Consider the following 16,693-nt stretch of genomic DNA (forward strand, 5'->3'; position numbering starts at 1 on the left):
TCTGATTGGAGACTCACCTTTGTGCTGTTTTTCGTTATTATTCACACCCCCAGATACCCCCCCTCTCTCTCAATCTTCTCTAGGATCTCTCGCGTTATCTCTCTCTTCTTTAGGTTGTTCTGTGCACTTTTCTTCGAAACAAAGCTTTCTCTCTCTCTCTTCTTACATTATGCAAGTAGCCACTCTGTCTCTCTGTGGCGGAGTCGTCTCTCATGTCGAATCGTCTCGCGTCGAGCTCTGACGCCAAGAGAAAACTCCATTTCGTTCTATTTCCTCTCCAGTACCTTCCTCACCCATTCACTCCACTCCCTATCCTCCCCATCCAATTCTCCCCCTTCCCCCTTCTTCTCCCTCTCCCAATCCCCGACGACTCTCTCCAGCATTCCAACCCTTTCCCCTTCTCCATGTTCATTCAACCACCTGACGTACTCTACTTGAGTCCACCCGAAATGTTTGTGCGGTAAAGGGATCGAGGGGGAACGGGAGAGGAGATGATGGAGGAGGATTAGGGTCGGGACTGAGGAGGTTTGGGAGGGGGAAAGGAGCGAGGGAGTATCGAGGAACAATAAGGGGCGGAAAGCTGTCCCCATCCCATTCCATTGCGATTAGCTGTCAGTTCCAGAGGAAGGAAGGGAAAAAGAGAAGGAACGGATGGAGGGGATAGGACGTACCTCGTAGAGCTTTGAATTGATCCCCCATTTCTTGTAAAGAAATATCATACCCTGACAAATACGCATTGATTGAAAACTCTAGTGATGTCGTATCTTGTACTAGTTTGAGTTTACCACTTTCTCCCAAGGGTTGAACGATCGAGGCGTGGAGGAGAAAAGTTTGAACGGTGAATCGGGCGAGGTCTAACGCCCTGTTTTCTCCGATCACATACTCTCGCTTTATCAGTGACGAGAGAGAGAAGGGAGAGAAGGGACAGAGGAGAGAGGAGAGAGGTACCAATCTTTCCCCAATTGACCAACTCTATAACTCCCCAAAATCTCCTCTTTCACTAAATTCAACTTCTCCGTCAAGTCCATCATGTACCCACTGACGTTACCCCCTTGTCCTCCTCCAACGGTACCAGTGTTGGGTTCAGATTCTTTCGAGTAATCGACTCGATGCATTCGGGCGAGGATTGCCGAGAATTCTCTTCGAATTGACATAATCAACGGATTCACAATCGCGAGATAGGCACTCCTCAGACGCTATAGTGGTCACGATTTGGCCCGTTCAGTGCAGTTCGATGAGAGAATGAAAGAGTATCGAGGAACTCACATCAATAGAAGGTTTAAGAACTTCCCTAACCGATTCCGTATGATCCCCTAACACTCTCTCCAATGGTGCCCATAAATGATACAATGAACTCGTCAAGTCGGCGTTGTTTTGTTGTGAGGGAGTCGCGAGAGGTCCGAGGAGTGAAGTGGATGAATGATCCTGAGCGATCTATTCAATCCAATTTTATCGATTCAGTCTCATTACTCCTTCGTGTTGGCGGAAGAGAGGAAATCGGGGGCTTACCAATCCCTCAGCTCTCTGTATGAACGTCTCGACCGCTCTCCCCGCACCCTTCGCGACGGATTTAACCAAGATCGGATCGAACCTCGCCGCATCCAATTCATTAACGATAGCTCTAGCTAACCCCAATCCTTCATTCGCAGTAGGCGGTACGACGATCGAAGCTCTCGAAGAAGAAGTGAACGAACTCGTTAATGAGGATGAAACGGCCGTCGAGGACGAGAAAGCGGACGAGACGGAATCGGATAGACGGGATGTGGAACGGGTTAGGTAGAGATTTTCGAACGGTTGGATTGAACGTAGGATTAGGACGGTTTCAGGACTAGTAAGCGAAGGAGGAGGGTCAGTAGACGGAGTGGGAGAGGGGAGAGAAGAGGGAAACACCTTTGATGGGAGAGAGTGTAGATCGTGTCGGTGTGAACGGCGATTTTCGAGAAGAATTCTTGGAATAATCGTAAGAGACGGGGGTAACCAGTACTCAAGAGAGTTTGTACAAAGGTAGATGCTATTCGTCGACGAGATTCGTACATCAGTTCCTTTCCCGAGAGAGAGAGAGGAGCGAATACGAGACATTGAGAAGACGAACTTCGAACGGATTCTTTAGCTTGAGTTTCGAAAGCTTGAGCTAGACTCGTCCAGAACAATACACTAGGTTTATTCTCGAGTGCCTGTGAGCGCTTTTGGCCGTTGAGTACTTGCTCGTCTGAGACGAGATTTAGAGCGGAAAAAGAACTCACGGTCATAGCTTCATCGAGAAAACTAGTCTGAGTAATTTGATCCTTCTTCGACTTGAGTACTTTCTCCAACGTATACACCTGCTTCGTTTGATTCGCTCATCAGTCACGGCGTCAGACCGGGAGATATGAGGAGAAAGTGACCAGACCTTTATACAAATATTCCCCATTTCATCGACGAGTTTCTCTAATCGATTGCACATCGTACTAGTCCATTGCTGTATATTTTGTTGAGTCGGTTCGTTCCGAGTTCGAGACTTGTAGACGAATGCAGAGGCTGCACTTGAGGGAGTTTCTGTTGGGGATCTCCTCGGGAAAGTCAGTCACGGCTGACTTTTCAGAAGAGCTCAACCCACCTTTCGAACCGATCTCTTTCGCGAGGGAAGTCATATCGAAACAAGCTTGAACTTTGCGATACACCAATTGATTTAAATCCCCAACGAGTGAATCGACCAATGAAGGCAAAACCGAAAGGTTGTAACTCGTTTGTAACGCCGAAGCAAGTAATGGTTGATCCTACATCCTCAAAGATGAAAGTCAGGCGTTCCTCTCCGACACCGGGAATAGTGAAGAAAGAGGGAGACTGACGAGTTCTGTCAACCCTTTCTGTACCGAAGTTTGCATCTCTTCTACAACTCTTTCTCTTGCCAATTCGACAGCAGTTAGATGAGTCTCGACGATGAAGAGTGAACGAATAGGTAAGATCGCTTCCGGGTCGTCAAGGTCGTATTCGATTCCTTCTCCCGCTGTCAATAACGTTTCTATCGCAAGAACCGATCAATCTCTCCACGATATAGCGATTGTCGTGAATGACTAAAGGACTTACCGATCTCTGCGAGGGTCAAAGCTGCTTCCGCCATCGTTCTCTCCCTTCTCTCCGTTCCTCTTTCTCTTTCTTCCAGCAACGTTCCATTCCCCATTCCTATTGATTGTCTCATCCCGCTATTACTCTCGTCTAGTTCTCCCATTTGACCCTCTAACCTCTTCGCCAAGAAGATGAACCTCTGAGCTCTTCTCGTCAAAGAAGCTGCTCTCTTCAGTCGAGTCAGAAGAACGAGTTGATTCGAAAGGTTATCGTGTGGTATAGAAATCTTGCGTTTCAATCTGCACGCATCCGTCTCTCAGTCAGCTCTCTCTTCGCCCTCGCTCTCGGAAAGACAGAGAAGGGAGAAACAACTTACCTTTCAACCCCATTCTCGACCTCTTTGAGACCCCTCCTGACCTCCCCTAAATCCCCTTCGATCCCTCCCAACGAAGCAGCTTGTAATAATAATCCTTCATGATGTTTCGTCACCTCACTCTTCAATTGTCTGTTCAGATCCTCGACTCCGAAATTCAGTCGACTCAAGGCGGCGGAAACATCCCCTCCTCCTCCGGCACCAGGAACGGAGGAGGGAGAGGGTTGAGAGGAAGAGGAGGGAGGATAGGGTTCACCACTGAGGACGGCGTGGGCGTAGGCGTCGGGCTCGAATGAGGGGGAGAGGAAAGTCGAGTATTGAACGGAGGGATCCGACGGTGGGGACGAAGTCGTTAGGGCTGGCATGACCCACTGCCGCCGATCGCAGCTGTACTAGTAGAGAATGGAGCCCGTCGAAGGGAGTTGAGTCGGAAGAAGTCGAGTTGAACGAAGCGCGAGCGATGAGCAATGTATTGACGGACGCGCTCGATCGGCTGTCCGGGATCGTATGTAAAGCTGCTTGGATGGACTTGCGAGGTCGATCGGCTCGAGTGAAGTGTTGTGCCGAGAAGAGTCGTTGGATTTCATCATCTCTTTACTCTCCGATTTCCAACCTCTTCCTTCGTCTTTCCCAAGCGATCCATACAGCAATGGGTCGAGTAATACTCGTGAGTCCTCGCTACCCCCACCCGCAAGCTCGCGCAGCTAACCCTCTTCCTCTCTACTCAGGACTTACCTTCCTCCTCTCTCTTGCACCTGACCGCCTCCCTTCCGCTCGCATTCCTCGTAGCAGTCTACCTTCTCCCTCAACTCGCACAGATCGTCCTCCCGCGTCGGTGGATCCGAGCCGTGAAAGAAGTCGCAAGTTCTCCTGTTAAATTCGCTTCGCAATCGACCGGCATCGAGTCGACCCCGAACGAACGGAAGAAGGATCGGAGATTATGGATACTCGTAGCCGTTGGAGCGGTAGAAGCGGTCGGATGGACAGCGGGAGCGGTGTTTGAGGCGGTAAGGACGGGGAGGAATGAGAATCGGGAAAGTACGAAACAAGATTGGATCGCTGTTGCGTCGCTCGCTCTTGTTGGGCTAGGATGGGTACGTTCATACTCCATTCAACTCGACGAGACGACGGGACTGATGACGGCTCGTTGTGACAGGCGCTCTCGTCGTTGCTCTTACTCGAAAAACGTCAACGACAAACCTCCTCTGCTCCTCTCGCCGCCCCTCTACTTCAATTCAATTTCTATCTCCTACATCTCATCCTCCTCTCTTTGCACTATATCTCGCTCGCTCTGCACCCTCGGAGGAGGACGACTTCAGAGCTCGTTTTGACGAGTTTACATACTTTGTTCGTTTTCACCGTCTTGACCGTTGCTCTACGAATGCCTCTCTCCTCTTCCCCCCTTCCTTCCTCTTCGGCATCCTACTCGAGTCTTCCAACGGAGGAGCCCCTCTCGCAGGCAGAAGCAGAACAAGACGAAGATTCCATCCCAGTCGACTCGAAAGACCGCGTCACGATCCCTTCTCCTGAACCCCACGTAACTCTCTTCGAATGGATCGTATTCAGTTGGATCGGCCCTTTGATTAAGAAAGGACAATCGAAGAAACTAGGGTACAAAGATGTTTGGGATTTACCTTTCGAGATGAGTTCGAGAGGAATCAGAGAGACTAGTCCAGGGAAAAGGTCCGTCTCTTGTGCTCTGCTTATTCGATCTGATTTGGAAGGAGAGACTAAGCAGGGGTCCAGAGCGGTAATAGGTATAAGAGAGTGATCCCACAGGTTTTCTTCAATAATTCTCAAGATTTAATCCTCTCCCTTACGCTAGGTCTCGTTTCTTCTTTCCTCTGTACGTCCCTCCATGCTCCACACCCCTCCTGCTCTCTACTAGTCGTCGTATCACCTGAGCTGACTCAAAGAACGGGGATGTTGTCGTGGGTCATAGCTTACTGTTCCCCTTATTTCCTCAAACAAATCCTCCAATCCCTTTCCCCCTCGTCTCCTGGAGAACCCTACGATCCTACACTCCGAAAGAGCGCTTATATCTACGGTCTCCTCGCGTTTATCGCTCAAATCGCGAGGGCTGAAGTCGGTACGTCCCCTTGCTCTCTCTTCTCTGCCCTTCCCTCCTGAGGGAGTGACTGATGCTGAGGAGGAGGGATGAGTAGATCTACAACAATTATGGCACGAACGACGAGCGATTATCAGGACGAGGAGTCAGTTAATGGCGGATGTTTACGAAAAGGCGTTGAAGAGGCGGGATCCGAGTGGAGCGACTGGAGAGGATACCGATAAACACGAGAAGAAACCGGAGAACGGCGCGAAAGGAGATGGGAAGAAGGATGGGAAGAAGAAAGTGGAGGAAGGGAGAGGGAGTAGTAGTACGGGGAAGATCGTTTCGTTGATGAGCGGGGACGCGAACAGGTTGAGTTTCGCCTCTCTCTCTCTCCCTCTCTCTCTTTCGAGGGAGATCGAAGGGAGCTGACTTGATGAGGTACGGTCCGTGCAGGGTCGCGATGCAGTTGATGAGTTTGTCTTCGATCGTGGCGGCTCCTTTCGAATTGATCATCGCCATCAGTTTCCTCTACCAGTGAGTTCCTACTCTCTTTCCCTCTTCCTCCCCCGTCTACTCACTGATACACATTCGATCGTGATGATAGACTGCTAGGTTGGACCTGTATCGCCGGTCTCTCCGTCCTCGCCATTTCGTTACCTGTCAATAACCTACTCGTTACTCGTCGAATCAAGGTAGGTCCTTTTCCTTCTTACTCTCCTCCGTGCATGTTGTGTAATGAACGAATCGACCTTGCGCAGATACATCGTTCGATGTTGTCGGCTCGGGATTCTCGAATGGAAGTAATCAATGAACTGTTCAATGGTCCGTTCTTCCCTCCTGATCTGTTTCTCGGGCTTAGCAGCCGAAAGACTGATTCAGATTGGCGGGTGTTCGGGCGCGTAGCGATCCGATTCGTCAAGTACAGCGCAGACGAACAGAACTGGTTGAGACGAGTCGGCGAGAAACGAGACACTGAACTCAAGTGGCTGTTGAAGACGAGGATTAACAATCTGGTGAGTAATGGTCCGCTTCACTCAAGTTCGTAGCAAGTACTGAGTGGATCAGGCCCTTCTCCCTAGCTCATCAATATGTAAATTCCTCTCTCGATGTCTAAGTTATCCCTCCTCAAATCGACAAAACTGACACTTGCCGTTTTCTCCCTTCTCCCCCCCTGCTTCCTGCGACCTCTCTCTCCAGCGTCTGGAACTTTACGCCCGTGAGCTCCTCCCCTCCTCTCTCCATATCGATTCGCATCTTCTGACTCCCATGCCGTTTTCTTCACAGGATCTCGTTCGCTTCTCTCTCTGGCTTCTTCAGCTACTCACTCCTCGGTCTCACTCAGCTAACGGCATCGGATCGTGTGTAATCGCAGGTCATGTTAATCTCGTTCGCCTGTTTCACCTTGATCCTCGGTAAACCCCTCACGGTCCCTATCGCGTTCACCTCTCTCGCTCTGTTCGCACTCGTTCGGTCTCCGATGTCTGTACTACCGATGTCGATCACTCAATTATTACAAAGTGAGCTCGTCGTCCCAACCATCTCCTTCTGTCGGGGTGAGACTGATGTTCAATTCGTGAGATACACAGCTTATGTATCGATTCAACGACTCGAACAATTCTTCGATGAACCCGAAGTCGATCAATGGGTTTCCGCCCTTCATGAAGAAGGAGCTTCTTCGACTTCGACCTCGACTGGATCTTCTTCGACGACGAACGAATGGGAGGAGATTGGGATCGTCGATGGAACGTTCAAGTATAGTGAACAAGCTACGTCAAAGAATGGAGACGAGTCGAAATCGACGAAGAAGCTCCCTGCTACGGCCGAGACGAACGCGACTGCGGAGAACGGAGAAGAAGCGAACGGAGAAGGAGAAGGAGAGGCGACGAACGAAGAACCCGAATTCGAATTGAGGGATTTGAACGTCGCGTTCCCTACCGGAAAACTCTCGCTCGTTTCGGGCCCTACTGGTTCAGGGAAATCCTCTCTCTTCTTAGCTCTTCTCGGAGGTGAGTGTCTCCAATCCACTCCACATCTTGTTTCGCTGAGCTGACTCTCGCCGAACTTTCGAAACGAACCAACAGAGATGACTTGTCTATCTGGCGAGATCCGACTTCGAAAAGGAACGCCTGGAATTAACGTCGATAACGAGACTGGATTGTACGACGGAGTGGCGTATGCTGCTCAGTTACCGTGGTTACAACATGCTTCGATTCGAAATGTCAGTCTCTTCTCCCTTGCTCTCTTTTCTCACTCCTCGTTACGATCTTACTGACTGAAGCTTGACAATCACCTGTTTGCAGAATATCCTCTTCGGATCGAAGTATGAAAAAGCTAGGTACGAAGCTACGATCGAAGCTTGTGCGTTGAAACCTGATCTCGAGATGTTCGACGGAGGGGATGAAACCGAGATTGGTGAACGAGGTATCTCGTGGGTCGTAGTCTCTTCTCTCTGCTTGTTCGAAAGGGAACTCTAATTAACCTTTGATACGTTCGGAAAGTCTTTCGGGAGGTCAGAAAGGTGAGTGGTCTCAAATCTCCTGTCGCTCTTACTCGTCAGGTGCTGACGTCCTCGTGTCTCCAGCTCGTGTCGCTCTCGCTCGTGCCGTCTACTCGCGAGCCAAGGTAAGCTGAACCCTCATCTTTCGGTGCTGAAGGAGAAGCTCATCCTCTCTCCTATTGCCGCCAGACCGTCTTCTTGGACGACCCTCTCTCGGCTGTCGACTCTCATACGGCTCGTCACCTCTACCGAAAGTGTTTGAAAGGTCCTCTACTCGAGAATCGCACGGTCGTAAGCAGTCGTTTCTCTCGCTTCTCCTGCCCGCTCAGCGCGCTGAATCATCCCACTGCAGGTCCTCGTCACCCATCACATCTCACTGTGTCTCCCCGGAGCCGAATACTTCGTCAGGTTCTCGGACGGTCGAATCGAGAAACAAGGAAAAGTTGCCGATTTGGATCAATCGGAGCTTCAGACTGAACTCGTCGAGGAGGATGAGGAAGCTGAGAAGGCGGAGGAGGCGGATAAACTCGAGAAGGAGGATACTGTCGCTCCGTCGGATCCGAAAGAAGTCGAACGTCTCGCTGCGAAAACCGCTGCTGAACCTTCGGACTCGCCGCCACCAGTAGGTTCGACAACCGATGTCTCGTCGACACCGAAGGGAAAGTTGGTCGAGGAGGAAACGAGACAAACCGGTCGAGTCAAATGGACGGTTTACTCGCTCTACCTTCGATCGGCAGGTTATCCGACTTGGACCCTCATTTTCCTCTTGATCCTCGCCGGTCGAATCTTCCGAGTCGCCGACAGGTGGTGGTTCAGGGTGTGGGGCGAGAGCTATCGCCTCTCGGACTCGTTCTCTTTCTTCCGAGTGCTCAACTCTCAAAATCAACAACTCTCCCTCGCCGCCTCGTTCGATACCCAGACTGTCCACACTCTCACGACTCCCGAGTTCCCCTCCGCATCCGATCACGTCACATTCTATCTCGCTGGATACGCAATCATCTGTCTAATCAACCTCTTCGTCCTCGTCTTCGGAATCCTCGTCGCCTTCAACGGATCTTTCAAGGCTTCCCGCGCCCTCTTCACCGATTCTCTCACTCGAGTCGTCCATGCCCCGTTCCGACACTTCGACGCGACTCCCGTCGGTCGAATCCTGAGTCGGTACTCGCAAGACATGAGCACGATCGATGGTTCGTTGATGGATCAGATTCGGATCTGTATGACCCACGCTTTGTCGTTCGTCGTACAAACTTCGGTTATTTGCGTCGTTAGCCCGTTCTTCATCCCTCCCGCTGTGCTCATCATCGCTGCCTACGTTTACTATTCATTAATGGTGAGTGCCTCCTCTCTCGTTCTTTCTCTTCATGACCGCGCTGACTCATTCATGCTCGCAACGCAGTACGTCAAAACGAGTCGAGATCTACGGCGACTCGAATCGGTCGCTCGTTCACCCATCTTCTCGAAATTCGGCGAGACGCTCCAAGGAATCGTTACTTGTCGAGCTTTCGGCTCCGAACGTCGATTCTTGGGCGAGTTGTTCGATTCGGTCGATACGATGCTGGCTTGTGCCTACTCGAACGCCCTATCAAATCGATACCTCCTGTTCAGATTCGACAGTGAGTTGCCGTCGCCTCACTCTCTCTCGACTTTGCGACCGTGACTGACCGAGAAGTTGTTGCGGATAGGTCTCGGAGCGCTTGCTGTCATCATCACGACCTACTTGGCTCTCGTTGCGCGCGCATCTCCTGGTCTCGCAGCTCTAGCGATTACGTCTGCTCAAGCTCTTGTGCAGTCCGTCTACTGGCTCGTGAGTACCCTCTCGCTTCTTCCAGCCCCTCGTTTGTTTGAGCTGACCTGTGTTCTCTTGCCTCTCGACAGTGTCGATTCGTGAGTTTCATCTCTCCCGCTGAGCATTCTTCCTTTCAATGGACTGACTCGCTGCCCGATCCGCTCTCGCTGTAGTGGAGTCAACTCGAAGTCGATCTCAACGCAGTCGAACGAGTCACCGACCTACTCTCGACTCCTCAGGAACCTCCTCAAGTCATCGAAGGCAAACGACCTCCTGCGAACTGGCCCTCGTCCGTCGGTGGTATCTCTATCGACAACCTCACGGTTCGTTACGCACCAAACCTCCCCGCCGTGATCAAGTCTCTTTCGGTCGAATTCGCACCTCGACAGAGAATTGGATTGATCGGGAGAACGGGATCGGGTAAATCGACCTTGGCGACGAGTCTGTTGAGATTCGTTGAACCATCAGAGGGGAAAATCATCATTGATGGAATCGATATTTGCTCGATTGGTCTTTACGATTTGAGATCTGCCGTTACTCTCATTCCTCAAGAAGCTGGCACGCTTTCTCTCTCTCCTCTCTCCTCTCTCATTGCCGCGGACTGACAGTGACCATTCTTCGATAGTTCTCTTCGCTGGAACGATTCGATCGAACTTGGATCCGTTCAATCAGCATACCGACGCTGAATGCCTCGACGTTCTCGAACGAGTTGGTCTCTCTTCTTCAACCTCTTCAATCTCGGCGACTCCCGTTGCTGGACCCTCGAGATCAGAATCACCTGCTCCCGATACCGAGGAGGGCAGCTCGGAAGGAACCGTCGTCAACAAGGTAGTTTCGGGAGGAAATGGTCGGTTGAGCGTTCATTTGACGACTGCCGTCTCCGCCGGAGGACACAACTTCTCGGTAAGTTCTGCCTCACAATCACAGTCGAAGCTGATTTGCTGAGGAGCGCTGACATCTCGGTTTCGTTCTCGTTCTTAGGCGGGTCAAAGACAACTCCTAGCTCTCGCTCGTGCTCTTCTTCGTCAATCGAGGGTCATCATCATGGTATATCTCTCTCTCGTGTGCTTCGTGAGCTCTGCTGATCGCTGCGTGAACAGGATGAATCGACTGCGAGTGTCGATTTCGAAACCGATGAAAAAGTGAGTCTTCTTTTCGACCTCACTTAGCGGATTCCTTGAGCTCACAATCAACCTTACCCTCTGTCAGATCCAACATACGATTCGAGAAGGATTCGCCGACTCGCTCGTCATCACGATCGCTCACCGTCTTAGAAGTATCATCGATTACGACAAGATTCTCGTCCTCGATCGAGGAGTCTTCGCTGAGTTCGACTCGCCGAGTGAACTGCTCAAGAACAGGGAAGGGATCTTCCGAGCGATGTGTGAGAAGTCGGCAGATTGGAACGATCTCAAGAGAATGGCGGGACTCGCGGAGGAGGAAGATTCGTGAGATGGAACGGAACAGACACTTTCTCCCTCTTTCTATCACGCTCTCGCAATGCAGGTTTCTTCTCTCTCTGAAACGATCGAGCAATGCTGCTCTCCTTAGCGAGTCGGACCGAAAATGAGGACGACTAACTTTTTCAGTGTACAGATGAAAACGGAAGAAAGCGTTCAAGCTCTTTGGTCCCTCAACAATGTTCATTCATCGGCAATCAATACGACGTCTCAAGACAAAGCGTGCCACAGCTTCGCGAAGAACCCGCTCCGAGAACGTTCCTCGCTTTCGTCGTGACTATCGGATACAGATGTGTCAGCGTCTCGAAAAGACATCGATCTCGATGGGGGAAGAACACTTACTCGCGACTACCAGAGAAGAAATCGATTGCAGTCAACGGGACGAAGCTCGTCTTCCAGTAAAACCGAGCCGAGACGTAGACGCCAATCGAGAGTACGCTATTCGATCGAACTTTCCCTTTAGCGACACGTCCTATAACGAGGTAGAGGAGAACTCACATCATCAAATACCGAGTGATGAAAGTCGAAGTTGACCAATGACCGTGTACGAAAACCTCGAATCCCTGCGTTACGAGCAAGAGGGAGAATCCACAGAGGGCGTAGATCGCGGCGAAGGGTTGGAAACGACCTCGATAGGGGAACACGATGCGGTTGATTCGTTGAGCTCGAGCGCCGTAGTAGAACCTGACGAATGTGAAGCAGATTGCTGCCCACGACACGACTCCTCCGACGCTGTCACCGAGCTCAAAAGGTCAGAATCTTGCTCATTTCTCAATGCGTCGAGCTTACGAGCAGCAATTCGAAAGCTGTCGAGGGCCAATCGAGTTGTGAGCGAGATTATCATGCCGAGTGACGAGAAGGAGCGATGCTCACCCATGTGAAAACTCTTCCCGCTCCATCACTGCCGGCGGACAAGAAGGAGAGAAGACCGAAAGCGCTCGACACGGCAACGCTAACGAAAGGCAGTCCGTAACGATTGGTCTTCGCCAAGATTCTGTCGACGACAAGTCACTCGTGAACTTACTAGCGAAAGGGATCGAAGTCCAGCAGAGACTCTCTTCGACTTACAGGGGAGCTTGACCGGCGACTGCGAGACCAAAGAGCGATCGACTTGCGACGTACTGGACCAACTCGAGTCAGTGAGCGGCGTAGATATGTAATCATCGGAGACTCACGAGACCGGAGGAAGCTGCCGAAGTTGCAGAGATCAGAAAAGCGGCGTTCGCAATGCTCGGGAGTCCCCTGATGCCCGCTCGATGGATTGCAATCACGAACGGAGAACTTAGTGCAGTACCATCTGCACGCCCAAGTGCCGGATCATCGTATGCCACGATGAGTCCGATTATGAACACTCCGGCAACTTCAGACGAGAAGATGTCAGTCAGTAGCAGTCAAGGTTCGAAGTCACGAGCAGGAGCTCACTGTAGAAGAGAGCGATTCGGAAGAGGACTCGGTGAATCGCTCGAGGGAGGCTGCGAGAAGGGTTCTTGGCCTCTATGGAACGAAATTGCGAGATGAGCGCGGACCGACGAACGGTATGACAGAAGGGAGAGCTCACCTCCAGCAGCGAGTGATACAATCTCTGATCCGATGAAAGCGTATGCAGACTGCGTGAGACACGCGTAGAGGCTTGCGAAACCAGCTAAGCTCGGCGACGTAATACCCAAGAAGCTCGTGTTGAACGTCCCAGGTGACCTCCAGAAAGCAAAGCCATACGCTTCGTCGCCGTTCGAGACACCTCCGGAGGCGATCACGATGCCAACGATTAGTAGTACGATGATCGTCAAAACCTGCGAATGCACTCTTCAGCTCGTGCCGTGTCTCTATCGGATTCGGGCTCACCTTGATCACTGCAGCGACGTACTCGACTTCACCATACACTCGAGGACCTACATTACATCGATGAGTACGTCAAAGCGAAACGAGAGGAGGAGAAAACGTGAATCACCTCCGAAATTGATCAAGACGAAGATCACGTAGCAAATTGCGATCCAGCCGGCAGGGTTCGCGTTCGACCAGAAGGAGACGAGGACAGCTGCTGCACTGAGTTCAGTCGGAAAGACAAGGAGCCAATTGATCGTGTAAGTCCATCCGACGGCGAACCCGAACGCTGGATCCACGAATCGAGAAGCAAGCGCTAGGTGTCCTCCACTGATCGGCAGGTGAGATATCATCTCTCCGAGAGAGATCATCATCGAATAGACAAGCGTCGCCATCAAGCAGTCTGCGAATGATTTCAGTGCTTCGAAGGACGAGCTCGAGAAGCGAGAGTCTAGCTCACACGCAAGCAACACTGCGACAGGACCTTTCTGAAGGCTTTGTGCAGTGCCTAGAAAGAGACCGGCTAGAGGGAATTTGCGAGAAAGTTGTGACCTCGCAAAGAGTGAAAAGACAAAGACTCGAGCTCACTTCCGATGACTCCACCGATCCTAAGCCGGCACGCCTTCTCAGTCAGCTCACACTTTGCCTGTCTGGAGAGACGGATCTGACTCACGAGATCATTGCGACTATTTCGTGGAAATCTTTCGTCAGCCAACAGCCGACGACGAGAGAACAAAGAAAACTCACTATGGCGCGCCTTGAGCTGTCTTCGGAGCTTGGTAGGCTCTTCTTCCAGCTCCCTCAGACTCTCTGTAGCGAACAAGTCATCCCTATCTTTGTCGGCAGCAAGGTTGGAAGAGAGGATCGAGGGAGAGGGTGAAGTTCGAGCATTGGCGGATGACGGAGGATACGTTGTCGGCTGAGACGGTAGATTTAAGTCAGCTTGTTGCTCGGTGTCGTCCATGCTGACAGTGGGCACGTAAGAGAAAGCACGACAATGGATCCCGGCTCGATTACGTCTTCCCGCTCGAGTCGCTTCTCGGTTTGCCCCTTGTTCCCCCTGGCGGCTCGAGAGTCGTCTCTCTGAAGTGGGCGATGAATAGCTTCACGCTGTCGATGCACGTGTGTTGACAATGGGAGAGTTTACAGGTGTAACAGAGGGGGAAAGTGTCTACAGGCTGAAATATAAGGGTCAGATCTACATTCGGGAGATGGAACGAGCGAGGGAAAAGTGGTTACAAGAAATATAATATGAACTCAACAGGGCGACTATGCAGCATCGTCGATCGATCCAACTCCACTCCTTCCGACCATGAAACTCGCTTCGATCGGAATATCTTGTAACCCAATCTCTCCGAATCCACCCAAAGCGAGATCGACCGACGAGATCCCTTTCATACTAGCTTTCGCTTTACCTGAGAAGACGATCTTGCCAATGAATCGACGGAGGACATCACTACGACCAGGAAGGAGGAAAAGAGGTGCGTCGACGAAAGTCGCGGAAACGATTGTTGTCGCGTTATGAGTCGAGTTGCCAGGAATATGGATCGTTTCAGCGGGCATCGAGTCGACCATTCGCATGCGAGCGAAAGCGTTCGCCGGAAGAGGGTTCGGAGGGTAATCAGCTTGATCGTCAACTTTTCCTCCTCCTCCTTTTCCGAATGAGAATTGACCGTGATTCGAATCGAGGAACGTCGACGATGAGTCGAGATCGAACCGAGGTAGATCTCCATCGTAGACGAGAACGTCGGGTTGAATCCGTTTCGCGTTGATCGCATCTTCGAGAGCTTTCGCCGCTTCAGGGAGAACAACTTCTCCGACCACTCGACCCGACGCGAGGAGATCACCTTCGGGACCTTCTCCTCCTCCTCCTAGTTTAATCTTCATATCCTCCATTCGAAGGTTGTGGAAAACGTCGGGAACTTCGTTCGTTCCAGGGAGCTTGAAGACAAACGTGTAGTCCTTTGCAAGGTCCGAGACGAAAGAAGGCGGGTAAGGTGCGTCAGGGGAGGGATCAGAGGGGAGGGGAGGTTCGGGTGTCGAATCGTAACGAATGAGAACGTCGTTCGGTTTGCCAGAGAGGTAACGAGCGACGAATCGACTCAAAGCGCGTGAGAGAGGAGGTTGACCGGTCCAAGGTCCGCCTTTGAGGAGGTTGCCTGCGGGGACGACTCGACCGGAAACGGCGACGGGAGCTGATTTCGCGTGAAGAGGGAAAGAGAAGGGAGCGGTCGAAACTCGAGCGAGGAGGACTTCGGTCGGTTCAGGAATGCGAGGATGCGGGGAGGACGAGGCGAGATCTTCTTGAGGTGGAAGTGGGATCGAAATCGAGACGGGGAAACGGAAGGGCATTCCCCAAGAGACTGCAGGGATTTGACCTTGTTTGACAGCGTCGGCGAGAGGATCCTTCATCAACCCGCGAATGTCCATCGCAATGACGGTCTGATTCGGATGAGTCGGAGAAGGAGACTCAAAGGCAGAGTAGGAAACGAGATCGACGAGAGTCATCGGATCTTGAGGAGGAGTCGGTAGATTCGGAACTTTTTCGACGAGTGAAGAGTTAGCTGAGGGCAAAGAGGATTTGAGAGGATCGCTCGACTTACGTAGACCAATGATTCTCTTCTGGACGTTGCCCACTTTGATGTTTCCGACCAAGTTCTTCTTGTCGAGCGAAACTTGGAGTTTAGGAATCACGGCTTCGACGCTGTATTCTTTCGTTTCCCAAACATTCCTTCCATACTCGACAAGGTCGCGAGGAGAAGGGAAAGATACAGGGATCTGAAGGACGAAAGACTGCATCTTGGGGGCTGGATCGGCTTTCGTCGGATAGGAGAGAGGGAGGTGAAGAGAATCCATTCCGTCGACGACGATGAGAGGAGAAGCGTCTGACGAGTCGAAGTTGTCGATACCGGGGTATAGCTCTACTCTTCCTACGTTGACGTTGACTCCTTGTGCTTTACGAACTGCCCATTTCGCGACTCGGTTTTCGATTCTCCTTAACCATTTCCCGTCTTCTTTCGTCTCCCATCCGAGCGCTTTCCTCGCATCGATTCCGGCCATGCCTTCGACCTCGACTATGACTCTCAACTGGTCGTTCCCGTCTTCGATCGGACTGACTTTGACGCTCGAAGGTCCTTCGAACAACAATCCCCTTTCCGCCATTTCGTCCGGAGTTCCATGCTTCGCCTGTTCCGATAGAAGGTGACCGATCCAGAGGTGGAATGTTGCTGCTACGATGAGCGAGAGGATGAAGATCGAGGCGAAGAAGACGCAACAGATAGAGGACATCGAAAGTCGATTCCGAGTTGGTTGAGCGGGTACTACCCGAATGAGGGGGTCGTCTTCGGATCCGAGTAGACCATTTGTATCTTGTTCTTCGTCTTCATCGGCGTCCAGGTCTCGTCGGCCATTTCGGAAGCGAGATTTGCGAATGGTCGAGGGGGAGGAAGGAGATGGAGCATCTGGATCGGGAGAGAGGAGCGGGGCTGACTCGAGGTCGTTGGGATCCGCTGGTGCTTTGCCATTCCCTCGTAGAGGTGAACTACTCATCGTTCCTCGACTGTCGACGTTGCGTTGTTTGTTTGAATCGGTGTCGTCAGTCGATCGAAGTTGTTTCCTCTCGTCTGTGAGATGTTGATAATGCGTGGGTCCTGTTCTC

At 51.6% G+C, this 16,693-nt stretch overlaps 4 protein-coding genes across 4 annotated transcripts; 1 reads left to right on the top strand and 3 right to left on the bottom strand.

Annotated features, from left to right (window-relative positions):
• Positions 1-266: 266 nt before the first annotated feature.
• JCM6883_007203 (uncharacterized protein) lies at positions 267-3,783 on the bottom strand (the record flags this gene model as incomplete). Its single annotated transcript, XM_076631331.1, has 13 exons — positions 267-580; positions 672-862; positions 949-1,196; positions 1,267-1,434; positions 1,510-1,828; positions 1,891-2,011; positions 2,093-2,174; positions 2,244-2,321; positions 2,390-2,535; positions 2,597-2,756; positions 2,829-3,001; positions 3,067-3,344; positions 3,422-3,783. 13 exons carry the CDS (start codon positions 3,781-3,783, stop codon positions 267-269), a joined length of 2,640 nt encoding a protein of 879 aa, XP_076488635.1.
• Positions 3,784-4,067: 284 nt separating this feature from the next.
• Positions 4,068-11,206, top strand: JCM6883_007204 (uncharacterized protein; the record flags this gene model as incomplete). Its single annotated transcript, XM_076631332.1, has 26 exons — positions 4,068-4,085; positions 4,147-4,512; positions 4,575-5,101; positions 5,176-5,264; positions 5,361-5,507; positions 5,584-5,839; positions 5,925-6,005; positions 6,076-6,163; positions 6,230-6,293; positions 6,375-6,484; positions 6,844-6,988; positions 7,058-7,477; positions 7,553-7,689; positions 7,772-7,899; positions 7,970-7,989; positions 8,053-8,093; positions 8,158-8,259; positions 8,321-9,298; positions 9,365-9,581; positions 9,651-9,772; positions 9,844-9,852; positions 9,928-10,312; positions 10,380-10,657; positions 10,736-10,801; positions 10,855-10,896; positions 10,964-11,206. The coding sequence occupies 26 exons, from the start codon at positions 4,068-4,070 to the stop codon at positions 11,204-11,206; spliced, it is 5,079 nt and encodes a 1,692-aa protein (XP_076488636.1).
• Positions 11,207-11,424: 218 nt separating this feature from the next.
• Positions 11,425-13,999, bottom strand: JCM6883_007205 (uncharacterized protein; the record flags this gene model as incomplete). Its single annotated transcript, XM_076631333.1, has 15 exons — positions 11,425-11,491; positions 11,557-11,652; positions 11,713-11,946; positions 12,004-12,020; positions 12,088-12,208; positions 12,283-12,335; positions 12,390-12,574; positions 12,637-12,708; positions 12,773-13,004; positions 13,057-13,103; positions 13,163-13,438; positions 13,496-13,558; positions 13,624-13,643; positions 13,709-13,721; positions 13,783-13,999. 15 exons carry the CDS (start codon positions 13,997-13,999, stop codon positions 11,425-11,427), a joined length of 1,713 nt encoding a protein of 570 aa, XP_076488637.1.
• Positions 14,000-14,304: 305 nt separating this feature from the next.
• Positions 14,305-16,584, bottom strand: JCM6883_007206 (uncharacterized protein; the record flags this gene model as incomplete). The annotated part of the gene is made up of 1 exon (XM_076631334.1): positions 14,305-16,584. One exon carries the CDS (start codon positions 16,582-16,584, stop codon positions 14,305-14,307), a length of 2,280 nt encoding a protein of 759 aa, XP_076488638.1.
• Between the last annotated feature and the right edge of the window lie 109 nt (positions 16,585-16,693).

Source organism: Sporobolomyces salmoneus, assembly GCF_050403485.1.
Source record: "Sporobolomyces salmoneus JCM6883 DNA, S_salmoneus_JCM6883_v1_ctg16, whole genome shotgun sequence".
Taxonomy (NCBI): domain Eukaryota; kingdom Fungi; phylum Basidiomycota; class Microbotryomycetes; order Sporidiobolales; family Sporidiobolaceae; genus Sporobolomyces; species Sporobolomyces salmoneus.